General features: G+C 40.7%; 1 protein-coding gene across 1 annotated transcript in view; it reads right to left on the bottom strand.

Annotated features, from left to right (window-relative positions):
• Positions 1–11,290, bottom strand: part of PRKAR2B (protein kinase cAMP-dependent type II regulatory subunit beta) — a 112,350-nt gene extending 101,060 nt beyond the window's left edge. Inside the window, exon 1 of the mRNA XM_059932880.1 lies at positions 10,823–11,290. Within this exon, the coding sequence (XP_059788863.1) occupies positions 10,823–11,129 (307 nt within the window). The 5' untranslated portion in view covers positions 11,130–11,290. The remainder of the gene's footprint in view (positions 1–10,822) is intronic.
• Positions 11,291–14,182: the final 2,892 nt, after the last annotated feature.

The following is a 14,182-nucleotide window of genomic DNA, read 5'->3' as shown; positions in this document are numbered from 1 at the left end:
TGGAGCTTGTGCTCCGCAACAAGAGAGGCTGCGATAATGAGAGGCCTGCGCACCGCGATGAAGAGTGGCCCCCACTTGCCACAACTAGAGAAAGCCCTCGCACAGAAACGAAGACCCAACACAGCCAAAAATAAATAAATAAATAAAAATTAAACTTTAAAAAGAATATCACCAAACATTCCGAGAAGCAACTGGCCCTGAATCTGATCAGGGACCACTTCTAATCTCTTAAAAAAAAAAAACAAAAAAAAAACGAAGACCTAACACAGCCAAAAATAAATAAATAAATAATTTATTTAAAAAAAAAAAAAAAAAGTTTCTCCCACCATGAGCTTACTTTCATAAATATTATGACATGAGGAAATGGCAACAAGCTGTCAAGTTTATACAACCAATTTTTTCCAATTAATTTATATTTCAGGTACATATTCATGTTTTTTACTATAAGCATCTGCCTCATTTAAATTAAGTAACTATTTTCAATATCCCTACTTACTCTTTCCCAAGTTTGTTTTAAAATAACTTATTAAAACTTGAATAAAACCATAAACTTGGAGATTTTGCACACACAAATTTATTTATTCTACCAGTTAGACACTGATTCTCAAGGGAGAAGATGGTGTGAAAACAAAGCAAAGCTTTATCCCGTTGCTTTTTTTTAACCTTATTTTTTTTAAGTCAGACTATTTTCCTTGCATTTCACAGGAATTAAAGGAGGACTTGAGACTTAAAAGAGCAGGGTTTTTTTTAAAAATTTGAAACACTTAGCTGAAAGATCTGAAGACTTTACTTTTATATTTTTCATTAATAACATTTTCTTTAAGGACTATTACTACACTACTGCCTTGAAAGCAATCTCTAGTTTCTTACATTTCAAATCAAACTTCATTTTTAAAACCCGTCAGGTTCTAACTTCTAAAACTTGCCCTTCCTCTCTTCCTTCCTTCCTCTGTTTTTTTAACAAACCCATATATAAGGCTTAGTATATGCCACACACTGTCAACTCATTTATTCTTACCAGAACCCTCTGAGGTAAGTACTACCATCATTCCCATTTCACAGATGGGGAAACTGAGGCACAGATGGTAAAGTAACTTGCTTAAGGTTCCAAAAGTTATAAATGGCAGAGTCAGGATTCAAACCTAGAGCCTATGCCAAAGTGAAGTCATATTCGTAAAAAGTTTCCAGTGTTTCTGATTTTTCAGCACTACTTAAAAATTTTTAGCAATAAAAGCAATCTGTTTTGTTTGTTTTCCATAAACTACCAGGTTTAAGAAGTAGGAGGCAGAGGAAAGGGGCTCTATTGACTGTGTTTATCAAATTAGTGGTGGGAAGAAAGTAACATGAGTAGGAAAGAATAATAATAGAGGTAGATGATAACACATTAAGTTTAGGACAAAATTATCTGGAGGTGCCTGAAGAAGATGCAAGCAGAGGTGGCTGGTAAGCAGGGAGATATGTCAACCTAAACCTGAAGGCGAGAGGTCTGCGCTGGAGCTACAGTTAAAACCGGAGGGCTCCAAAGGGCTCACCTCGGGGGTGAGCAGGATTCATGCAATAAAGGGAGGAAGACAGCCTGCTTTCAAGGTGGCAGGAATGAGGCAAGATGGAGAGAGAAAACAGGACAAAGCAGGTTCAGGGCAACAGATGCATTTGGGATTTAACACAGGGCTCACAGAAGCAGAAGAAGTGACACGGGAAGTTTAGGGGGGTCAGAACGTCTCCTCGATGAGAATGTGCAATCCTCACCCGCAAGGCGAGCCTGTGCACTTGTGTTCTTTGCATGTGGCAGAGTGATCAAATATCAGGCCAAAATATAATATGCCACCTTTTTTTTTTAAATATAATGAAGTCTAAACCTATGAAACTGAACACAGGCTAAGGCTTTTATATTTCATGAAAACATTTTAAAATGCATCAATATAAAGGATTATCAGGAGGCTATTTTTAATATTTATGCGCCCAAGAAGGTTTCAATCACTTTAGAAATATACACTTATAGATGTTTACTATTATGACACATTCAGTATTCAACTTGAGGTTAATTTAAAGTGTATTTGAGCACCTTCTGTGGGCCAAGTGAGATGCGTGCAGGAAGGTCTTGGAGGGAGGGAGCTTATTCCTGTGTTTCCGTGCCTGCCTGTGCCAGGCACATGTGACATCCGCCAAGCTTACTCTGAAGTAGGGCACGTTCATCCTGCCATTTTGACACCATTCATGTCAACCAGAGAATCTCGTAAGGATTTTGAGGTTTTGAGAATTAAACAGCTCAGTATATGAGGTGTTCATTTTTAAAATAAACATTTTATTGAGCTTCTAAAGTATACGAAGTGCTGGGACTTCCCTTGCGGTCCAGTGGTTAGGACTCCACACTTCCACTGCCGAGGGCCTGGGTTTGATCCCTGCTCAGGGAACTAAGATCCCGCAAGCTGCATGGCGTGGCCAAAATAAAATAAAATAAAGGTTCTCTTTAAAAAAAAAAAAACAGTATACCAAGTGCTAATTTGGGTAGAATAGACAGAAAAAACAAATTGTAAAAGGGAAAGATCAATGCTGGGCTAGGCTGTAAATTTTTAAAGGGAAAAGTTGGAAGCTTATTTTTTGATATGTGGTTCTTTTCAACCATGTTACTGCTGTAAGAGTTACTAAAAATGAAGTCTGTGTACCATGGTTAAGGAGATGGGCTCTGAACTCAAGACTGTCAGGTTCAAATCCTGACTCTACCACGTACTTTGGGGGAGGGCTGAATGATATGTATAAACAGCCTTATTCAGCGTCTGGCACTTAAGCAGCCAAAAAAGTTAACAATGATTAAATAAAAAGAATATCATTTAACAAACATTAGCTTTCTATAGCAACTGAAATGAAACAGCTGAGTCATGTTTTAATTCAGAACCTTTTGGAAAGATGCTTTTTGAGTCTAACTAAAATGTATTTAAACGAATGGAAGCTTTTTCCTTCTCCTTTATCCAAAAAAAAAAAAAAAAAAAAAAATTCCCCTCAATATCACTCGCATGAACTATTTTGTCTTGGAACAGCTAATGTAAATTAAACAGTGTCAGTCCCCAGCCAAACGGATACCGGAATCACTGCATACAGTGTATCTTCTTGGCTTCACTTTCATGTAGAACATGTGTTTACATTTTGACCTTTTGTCTTTTTTAAAACACAGAAACATTTTTTAAACAGTAGCAACTGGAATGATGTTTTTTTTTCAGTTTCCAAACATATTAAGCTACACATGGCAGAGCCTATTGCTGAAACATTTATAAATGTTACACCAACTGTGTTTATATTTCTGATTTTTTTTAGATTGTTTTGTTTTCATGTAAGCCATGACCTGAAAATTTTAGCTCAAATTCTTTCCACAAAATAATTACATAATGGAACAGCCTGAGTCATTTTGAATTTCCGAAACACAAAAACTCACTCCCATAAAATAAAGATAATGATCAGTATCACAGTGACGTTTTTATATGGGGTTTTGGGACCAACCCAACCACAACTAAACGGCAAGGATAAGGCGGAAGGACAGTAAGAACAGGACCAAGAACACGATGACAATAACTCATCCACCTCAGAAAAGTCACTGCACTCTTTTTTCTTTTCCATTGTCTCTTCTTAAGCAATTGATACAAAAATAAAACCTAATACTAGATTTCACCGCAATGAAAAAAATCAAAGAGAAAAAAAAAATTGGTAATTCTGAAGGCAAAAGAACAATAGTACCTCTCTTTAGCCTAGACTTTTACACCTTATCTATCACCCTGATGGAAGACAGAAAGGATTCATAGTACGTAAGTTAATATAAACAGCACATGAATTGTGATAATTCTATTAACAGAAAGACCAAAACAGACTAAATCTGGGCAAGGAACGTCTCCTGCTTTCAGCTGCTCCATCTGTTAAATGAAATAGACAACATATTCTATCTATGAGACAGTCTCTGACAAAAGGATTGTTTCTTAAGAAGTCTAGAAATAGTAAACTTAAGAAAATAACTATTCCTTTTTTTAAAAAAAAAAAAAAAAGGAAGGAGTTGGCTCTCTATAAATATGTCTGCAGTGAGTGAATGGGCACAGCATCCTACCTCCCAACTTATACACATTCCCCCTCCTTATGGGCTAACCCAGGTCTCGGCCCCTTTACTCTGTGACTCTTGACACTGCTAAGGCAGACCCCAAGGTCAGTCATTCAATCACCTTCGCTGAACCCCTCGCCCCCATCAACCCCAACCTCCACCGCAGGCCTTCTCTATTGCTACTACTCTCATTAAATGGCTTTTTTAATGGATCACAAATAAACTCCTCCTTGACAGTTTCAAAGGTCTCTTGTTAGTACAGCTGAAAAAGAAACACATTTGTTTTTTGACACAGCTATGAACAAAACCTTGACAGCTGGAAATTTACTGGAATCCATGGAGTGAGATTTGCAACAATAAATAACCATTAAATATTTACTCTGTCCCACCCAGACACAGTACATCACTATATGTGCGACCTCAAATGGAAAGCTTACTTACATGTCTTCAAATGGAAAGCTTATAATGCTCTTACATTAAATAATAGCTAAAGAGTTTGATTTTTAAGATATGAAAGTATCCAGTGCTTCAATTTTTGTTTAGGTTCTCTGCCATCCCTTCAGAAAAGGTGTAAGTTACTCAAAGAACCCTTCACAAGTTCCAACTAATTTTACTCCTCTCTTCCGCCTTCTCTCTCTCTTCTCATCCCTCCATCCCTCCCCTCCCTCCCTCTTCCCAAAGTTTAAAGTAATAGATGGATAAGAGTTTGAGAAAGAACACTCTTTCAAAATCCTTTGATTTCCCAATTTCAATCCCTAAAGCAATCCATTTAATACTACTATTAAAATGAATAATGTTCTTAACCGTTCTTCTTTGAAAAATCACAATTACCATCTATAACTCAAAATATTTTAAAAATCTTCTCTAACATTACTGTTTTAAGCTCATAAATAAAATAATGGCTTCAACATTTTAGCCAATGTCATGAAGGATGTAATCCACTTCAGGAGGATTTAAAACTACTATATAAATTTGTAATAGCCAAAGACCACAAAGTCTCATTAATTACAAAATCCTGGCATGCTTAGCTACAAATTATCAGCTGAAAGGATGTTGGTTTTATTACTATGCAACATAACTTCACATTAAATCCCAAGAGGAACTGCCCAGTAAGCTCATTTCCTACTTCATCTTTCTATAAAGTGCAAACATTAGATTCATCTCCACCAAGCACAATGAAATTGCTACTCAGAAAGAACACATTTCTGGAATACTTATAAATCAGATCATTTGTTTAACAGGTAATCAACGCTTGCTGGGTGCACTATCCTAAGGACCTTGCCAATATTACTCCATTTATCCTCGCTAACAACTTCACGAGGCAGGCACTGTTACTACGATAACATGTCAACATGCCTCACACAGCACCTCATACATAAAAGAAAACAGATGTTGTCTGAATTTAAAGTTAACCCCCCAAAACTGACTTCCATGAACATTTTTCAAACCGATTAAATGGATTTAAGAGTTTCATAATATATTAAAAAGATATTTTAACTTTCAGTCCGTTGCGTAAGTACCACCGCTAGAATAAATGTCTTTCTTTAGTCATATGTTGACAGCTACATGAAGCAGGAGGCAAGAGCTAAGGACTGGCTGCTTTGTCCCACAACAGTCTCTAATAGCCATCAAGAGAGCAAGTTCTTAAATAAGGGCCCATAGAAGTGAGCCTAAAAAATCGGCCAAAGCAACACTCCTTTAAAGCTATGATTATTACTCTCTACAGTTTCCTGCTGTCAGTTAGGCCATGAATGCAACATACAGATCAACCTATTTTTTCACTCCCAGTATGAACAAGCTTAAGAACGTTTTCACAGCAGATTTTTGGAAAATCAATCTATTACCCCGACTGCTTTGCCATCTCATTTTTGGAAGACCACATACGCCATTTCAGACAGATGAATTTCTGACTTTTATTCTTCAAGCTACAATGAAGCTTAATTCTTCTAATTCTGTATATAACAGAGATGAAGAATATTTGCTCAGAATCCTCTAAGAAAAATTTTCAGACACATGAATGTTACTCTTAACTCTCTTTCAACCATTTCCTCTCATGATAAATACCTTTGTTCCCTTAATCTCCCACCATAAGCTCCAACTTTCCAATATTTTACATAATTTTCAGGATCTCTGGTAAAGTCTCCACAATCCCCTTAAACCGTAAAAATGCAAAGGTAGATAAAGTTCTCCAAAAACATCTGACGTAAATCAGAGTTAAGAGGATTAAGTCACAGATTTTACATGATAAATTTCTATCTTTGTGTATCCACAAAGATTTTTTGCCTTGTGTATCCACTTTGAGCTCCAGATCTTTGCTTTCCATAATACAGAACATTAGGTCTTCCATATTTTATATTAGTTTATTTTTCTTCCAGTTTGATTGCTCTTCATGTGTCCATATGTAATTTGTTACTGACTACTTGCCAATTGAGAATTTTATTTACTTCATTTTATAATTTCAGCCATTTCACTGAAGAAATAATTGAGCAATACAAGATCTCACAATGATGCCTGTATTAATTACCACAGATTCCACTCCAAATTGGTACTGATTCCAACTCTTTGGCTTACGTAACCCTAATAAATTCCAAGCCTGGGGACACTGCCCTTGCAGAAGAGACATGTCATGTTATATTCGCTTTCTGTAGGATGGGGAAGAGGGAGGCAGAGACTCCATTATAGCTTTTTTCAGGACTTCAAGAATTCCCAGAAAGGGGATCGCCATACGCCATTCTAATACCTAACGGTTGCTCTTTTAACAAGAATTGACAGCAAAAAAAAAAAAAAAAAAAAAAAAGAATTGACAGCAAACTGAAAGTAAACACTAGAAGTGATAAAATTAGAAAAGAATAGAAGGGGAATGGGAAAGCAATCAGCAGAGGAAGGAATCCTTTGGAAAGGTAGGAGAGAAGTCAAGACCACCTTCACCCATCTGACTTTTGGCCTAGGGCCATCAATGGCCATGGTCCCAAACCCTGGTTCACTTGCTTGATTCAACCACCATACTATGAGTTCAAGGTCATATGCTTGATCCCTCTATGTGAGTCAATGGGCACCAGCTTCATGGTCAAAAACTTGCCTTTTTGCCCAACCTCTCACAAATACCATCGACAAATACGTTGTCCTAAGGGATTCATGAGAGTGGGTATGAATCAATCAAAGCAAATTTATCACCATTACTGGAAAAATAACCAAGAAAACCTGACCTGTGAGTCAGCCCATCGTACAAATTCCATTAAGGGAGAAACCTCTGATGGTCGTGGGTCAGAGAGATGTGAGTAAGAAACCAGGCTCTGCTGCTTACTAGTCCTATGTGTGACCTTGGACAAGTTAATTTTTCTGAGCCTTAAAGATAAAACACATTAAGGACCTCAAGTAGAGCTTGACATACAAGGGATGCTCAAGCGATGCCAGCCCCACCCCCTTCCAGAGATAAAATCTGGAACTTCAGAGCACAGGGATGGAGCCAGGCCCACAGGTGTTCCAATCCCTACAGCACACTAGCTGTGAAACACTGGGCAAGTGACAGTCTCACCTTTCTTATAAAGCTGGGATAATGAATTAAAACATTCAGATAGTGCCTAGCACACAGTGAATGTCAATAAATGGCAGCTATTTTTACACTGTTAATAAGAGAAAGTGATATTATAATCATCATTATCTGTTGACCAATATATCTCAAAGTGTGGTCAGGGAAATGTAGATATCAGAACGAGCTGGGATGTCCGCAAAAAAAAAAAAAGAAACCCGGTGTCCACCCCAACCTGTTCAAAAAAGCTCTCCAAGAATAGTACCAGGTAATGTTCATTTCTGAATCAAACATCCTTGAGATGTATACAAAAGTTTAAGAACGATTGATCCATTTGGTCTTGTGTTATATATCTCAGTAAATTAAGACTTGTCTTCTAGTACTTTACTCTTCTTTAGTACTTACTTTTCTAATTCTTTACTATGAGAGGAGGATTACCCAGTATCTGGTATTTTTTATATTCTAGCACTTTTTTAGACCTAGACATTACACTGATAGGCTCATACCTATTGTTTCCCCCCTCCCCGCCCTGCAATGGCATTATTTTGACTTTTTCTTCCCCTCTGACCTAGGGTTGGCAAACTATGGCCTTGGTCTGTGGCCAGTTTTGTACAACCTTAACCTCCAGAAGGGATATGTGTTTAAAGTTAAAAAAAAAAAAAAAAGAAGAGGAATATACGATTGAGACCATACATTGCTCACAAAGCCTAAAATATTTACTTTCTGGCCCTTTACAAAACAGTTCGCCAACCCTTGGTAGTCTAAAATTCTCTTTAAACTGGGGGTCTCACAATTTACCTTAAAAAAATTGAGAGAACTGATTAGAATAGAAAATACTCTAGGGCTTCCCTGGTGGTGCAGTGGTTGAGAATCTGCCTGCCGATGCAGGGGACACGGGTTCGAGCCCTGGTCTGGGAGGATGTCACATGCCGCGGAGCAACTGGGCCCGTGAGCCACAACTACTGAGCCTGCGCGTCTGGAGCCTGTGCTCCGCAACGAGAGAGGCCACGATAGTGAGAGGCCCGCGCACCGCGATGAAGAGTGGCCCCCACCTGCCGCAACTAGAGAAAGCCCTCGCACAGAAACAAAGACCCAACACAGCCAAAAATAAATAATAAATTAATAAAAACTACCTTTAAAAAAAAAAAGAAAATACTCTGAACAGATATTTTTTACTACACCTAGAAAAGGGAAGTACCATCACCAAAGTTTCTGTTATACGTATATGCATATGTGTGCGCTGGATAATGATCAAATTGGTTGCAGTCAGAACAGTCTTTGGGGGGTAGGAATGGGGAATAAATAGGGCAATTGGTTAACAAATATTTAGTAAAACTCACACTGAGTAATTTTTACAATAAAGGTGCTTTGGAGACCATAAAACCATATAAAATGATCCCTACCACTCAGAACTTAACAGCTTATTTCACTGCAAAACAAAAATCGAATCTGTTCTGTGTATAATCTACATTGTTGTAAAGAGAAAACAGAATCATAAATACAAAGTACTTCAAAAACATTATACAAAATATTTTATACTAACAATATATTGTACTGAACGAATATATGTTCTTTACCAAGTCCCTTAGCCTTTGCTTTTCTCCAATCTCGGAAACTAGTCCTTTTTTTTTCTTTGTGTGTGTCCGTGTGCATGTGAATGTACTCGTGTGTACATGTGTGTCTCAGGAGCATAAAAGAAGTATATATTAGATGTCTCTACCCTTTCTGTGTCATTCATCATTGGCTTCTCCTGCCCATCTGTTTAAAATATGTACTCTTTTATCCTTTTCTCATTTCTAATAAGAAAAGTATTCGATTAAATTCTTGTGCAAAATGAACAATGAAGACTATGATTATCCTACCCCTGAAAACACTACGAAGTCCAAAATTAAAATTTTTAAAGTAACAATCTTCCCTTTTATCTTCAGAGAGCACTCATTTCCAATGCTTTTTGTGATTGCTTCGGACAAGCTAAAAATACCTTAATTTTATAACACTTTTCAACACTTTTGCAAAGAAAAGAAACACCTTCCTAGGAACATATACAAGGAAATGACACTTTAAAATGGTTTCATTATATGAAATGCACTGCGGATACACAAACCACAAGCAGTGTAAATAAATAAAAGCTGGTGCGATGCTGAATGCATGGTTACTTTACACCACAAAGAAAAAGCACTTGCACATTTGCACACCCGGGTATTTTAGCTTGAGATGCCACAAAGATGGGATTTAGGCATGTTGTGTAAATACGGAAGGCTGTTAATGTGTAAGTGTGTCTGCGTGTGTCAGAGAAAGAGGGTTATAAGCAGAAGAGGTAGGACCTGACAGGAGCAACTATTTGAGAAAATCCCTTTTTCTTTCCCATTCATTCTTTCTAGCTTCAGTATCTGGCACAGTCCTTACAATTACTCACTGGCTTTTCATTCTAAAGACAACCGACAAGCTTTCAGAACTTCCTACAGTGTTTTTCACACACTTTTTTTTTTTTAAGGCACCAAGTCATTCAGTATTTGTTTTAAATAAAAAGCAAACCATTAGCCCGTTTCTTCATTCCAAACACCCCACGGATTGCAGGCGAAACGGGATCCTTTGTTGTGTGTCCCAAGATAGTACAACGCGGTATTGCTAAATTGGAAAATAATAGACGACTGTTTCCAAGAATGCCAAAGCTATCACCATAAATTTTGTTCTGCCCCGAGGGTCCAATTTCATGCTCCTTTTAGAGAATCTGCCGTCCTAACAACAGTAAAGCCAATCCGATTGAACACCCCTCGCCTTTTCGCTTTGGACACTCCATTAATAAATATAAAGGCTGAAAGAGGATGCCAAGTGGGCCAGCTTCATTTATGCACAGTGACAACCGTCAAGGGAAATTTCTCCAACCCCAGTGAAAGTTGTTTCTCAGATGCCCACCCCAAACTGGTCGGCCTCTGCCTCCGAGCCCAGGACGAGAGGGGGCGGGTGGGCAGAGAAGCCTCACCTTTGGGCTCCCCACCTCCAGAGGAGAGGACGAGGGGGAGGGCACGAGAGCGCGGAGTAGGAAGGTGGGCGAGCGGGAGAGACAGAAATGGATGCTGAGGGGGTGGGTGCGAAGGGAAGGTAGGGAAGGTGGGGAAGGCGGGGAGAGGTGGCTGAGCCGAGCTGCGGGATCGAAGGGCCGAGGGGGAGCGGCGGGGGTGGGAGGGGGCGCGAGGGGGTCGGGTCCTTACCGTTGAACGCCCCTGCGTCCGCGGCCTCCTCCTCCTCCTCCTCGCCGTTCTCCGAGCCGCTGTGCATGGGCTCCTCGGCGAAGTTGACCCCTCTGCTGGGGGTACCGCCCCCGCCGGCGGCGCCCGCGTCCCCCCAGGTCCTGCCCTCATGGCCGAAGCGCGCGGCGCCTTTGCGCTCGTTCTCCTCCTGCAGGCGCGTGAAGTGCTGCAGCGCGAACTCCAGCAGGTCCGCGGGCTGGTGCCTCAGCACCTCCACCGTGAAGCCCTGCAGCAGCTCCGTCAGTCCCGCCGGAATCTCGATGCTCATCCTGCCTCCCCTGCCAACGGGCGCCCGGGCGCCGCCCTCGCCCCCTCCCCGGACCGGTCTCGGGCCCCGCGGCCGCCGAGCGAGCGGAGACGACGCTGCTTGCGCTACCCGCTGCGAACGAGGCGCACTGGGCCCCGGCGGCCCGGCTGGCCCGGCCCGCGGCTCCCGTCGCGCGGCTGCTCCGTGCGGCGGCGGCGGCTGAACGAGCACGGCGTCGGGAGAGCTGGAAGCATCTCCAGCTCCTCCCGCTCTCACCGCGGCCGCTCCTCTCCCCTTCCTGGGCCGCCCCGCCCCCGCCCCGCCGCGGAGCGCGGGAGGGGGCGCCGGCGCGCCCCACGTGACCCCCGGAAACCATGGCAACCTCCGCCTGCGGGCGCCGGGTTCTCGGACAGCTGAGGGGCTGAAGACGCAGGCGGGCGCCGGCTGGCTGGCTGGGCGCGCTGCTAGGGGCGCGGTCGGGGGCGGGGGCCCAGCGGGGGCCCCCCCTCGGCACTACCCGGGTCATCCCCCGGCCCAGGCGCGCCTGGCCGTCCGCCTGGCCATCCACCTGTCCGCACGCCCCGAAGCGGGCGGGCCACTCGGCAGAATTCCCACGCGTCATTCAACGGAGTCCAGGCAGAGCTGGCGCCACTCGATTTGCCCTGAAACTTCGGCCTCCACCTCGGTAGCGGCATTTTATTTTCCTCCGAGAATCTAGTTGGATTGATAAGTGTGGGTGATGTCTTTTGTTTAAAGTCGTTTAGTGGTATTGGTTCTCTTTGGACAAAGAAATAATGCCCCATCTTTATGACACCTTTCTTTTTCTTTCGCCACATTTTATCTAGTCTTTCTCCATCCATCCTGTTTTATTGTTTTGCTTCACTGATACTATCCCATTGTCCACTTTATGCAGTTATTACTTGTTAAGACAAATGTGCCATTTATTGTGAGGCACTTAAAGTTAGTCGATGCCCTTCAAAGAGGATGGTGCAGCAATTTGAATAAAATGTCAGTGTCAGGACAGATGGCCCTCAAGCAAAAAAACCTTTGCCTGATTAAACTGTTATTGTTTATTTTTAAAAAGTTCCCTTATGCTTTCAGTGGTTTTGAATTATATCTCAAAAAATAGGAATATGTACTTCACTATAAAGAGAAATAGAATTCGAGATGTGTGCTTTAAAGAAGTCCTGGACTTTGAAACGAGGTTTATTCTGCGAATGTTTACGGTTTTGAATTAGAAAATGTCTTTTGCCAATTATATGGTATTTAAAAACACATCATTTTTTACCATGACCATCATTGTAAAATAAAATATCTCAAGAGCAAGCTCACTTAGTTTATCTTTCTACACACACACACGCAATAAAAGTAAATACACGGTTCAGAAACGTCAAAGACTAGAAATCAAGATGTAACAAACTAGTCCCTTTAATAAAAATACATTTTGACATTAATCCTTTGTTTATGACACAACTTATATTCACTCCATGAGTGAATGTTTTCTTTATTTCCATTTTTTAACTTCATAATAATATGTTGTTTTTAAATATAGTAAGGTACTTCTAATGGTAAGGGTCAAGCATTTTAAGAATTAAGCTTTTATGAAATACTATGATCCTTACTTCATGGCCCACAATATTAGTCAAACTCTAACCATATAAATATTATATAGACCATATAAACATTATTATCTTTATAGACCCAGTAATTTAAGACAAGTTTGCATCATCTTTCTTCATTTATGATGATGTTTTTATTAAGATTAACAAGAAAATGCAAAATATAGTAGCTTAAACAAGATAGAAGTTTATTTCTCTGTAATGTAAATGTAAGCAGCTCAGGGCTGGCAGGGTGGTTCCAGGATCATCAGGCACCCAGCCTCCTTCCAGCTTGTTGCTATGTAATCCTAAATTTGTTGTCCAAATTGCTGCTCTACCTTCCAGTATATACATCCATATTTCAGCCAAGAGGAAAGTAGAAAAGAGAAGGGAACCTCCCCTCCTACCACATACACATCCCCCGTCTAAGGACACTTCCAGGAAGTTAAACACACCAATTCCGCTTATGTCCTCTTGGCCAGAACTTAGTCAACGACCACACCTATGGTGTGACAGATTGCATTTTCCAAAGGTGGCTTCAGAAATCTCACCTGTGCCATGTGCTCTTCAACAGTGTGACCTTGCCACTCCCCCATCAAGAGTTGAAGCCTTAATTCCCCTCCTCTTGAATCTGGGTGGGCTTGTGACTGCTTCGATAGAAGTCGTGCCAGCATGACAGAAGCAGCCAGCCATGTGATGCCCCATCCCAAGTCTCTGAGCATAATAAAAAGCTTGTTTTCAGCCTCTACATTTTGAGGTAATTTATTACTTTCCACAACAATAGTAACTCAAATGCATGGCTATAAGGAAAGCTTGGGAATTTGAGCTTTATTTTGAGCAGTCCTGTGCCAAGCAAACATTTGGAGATGCAGGAGAACCAATTCCGGGAGCAATAATCAGTGTCTGCCACAATGCTTAACACCCTTTCCCCCAGGAATGACAGAAGAAAAAGCACTACTTCCCCAAACGTTAACAAGAGCCATATTTCAAAGTAGCATCCTATATTTTGTGTTTCAAAATGCCATTATTCCTTTTTGTAGATTTACTGTATGAAGCATGGTAGATGGGTCTGTCATCAACTACAATGCCAGGGTCATGTGGCTGTCATTTCTTTAGGGGTATAGAGGTGAGTCAAGCATGAAATGCATAATTGGATTAGATGACCTATATGGTCTCTTCCATCTTGGGATATTCTACAGTAGTATAATATTAAAAGAAGACATGTTGGATTTAAAACATCTTTGCAAACAGCTCTCTGATAACAATTTTTATTTGCATCCGTTCTTAAATCAATAACCATGGCCTGAAAAAGTAAAGCTTGATCCTCATATTCCTATTATGTTAATATTGTCCTCAGAACAAACGTTCACTTCTCAAATCATATTCTGGCTTTATTCACTACCCCATAACTGTTTTGGCAATATTATATGATTTCCCTTGCTGTCATTTTCAGAATATTTCCTTTTGAATGTTGAA

Source organism: Balaenoptera ricei, chromosome 9 (genome assembly GCF_028023285.1).
Source record: "Balaenoptera ricei isolate mBalRic1 chromosome 9, mBalRic1.hap2, whole genome shotgun sequence".
In the NCBI taxonomy this organism is placed as follows: Eukaryota; Metazoa; Chordata; class Mammalia; order Artiodactyla; family Balaenopteridae; genus Balaenoptera; species Balaenoptera ricei.
This window is presented reverse-complemented; position numbering and strand designations above follow the sequence as displayed.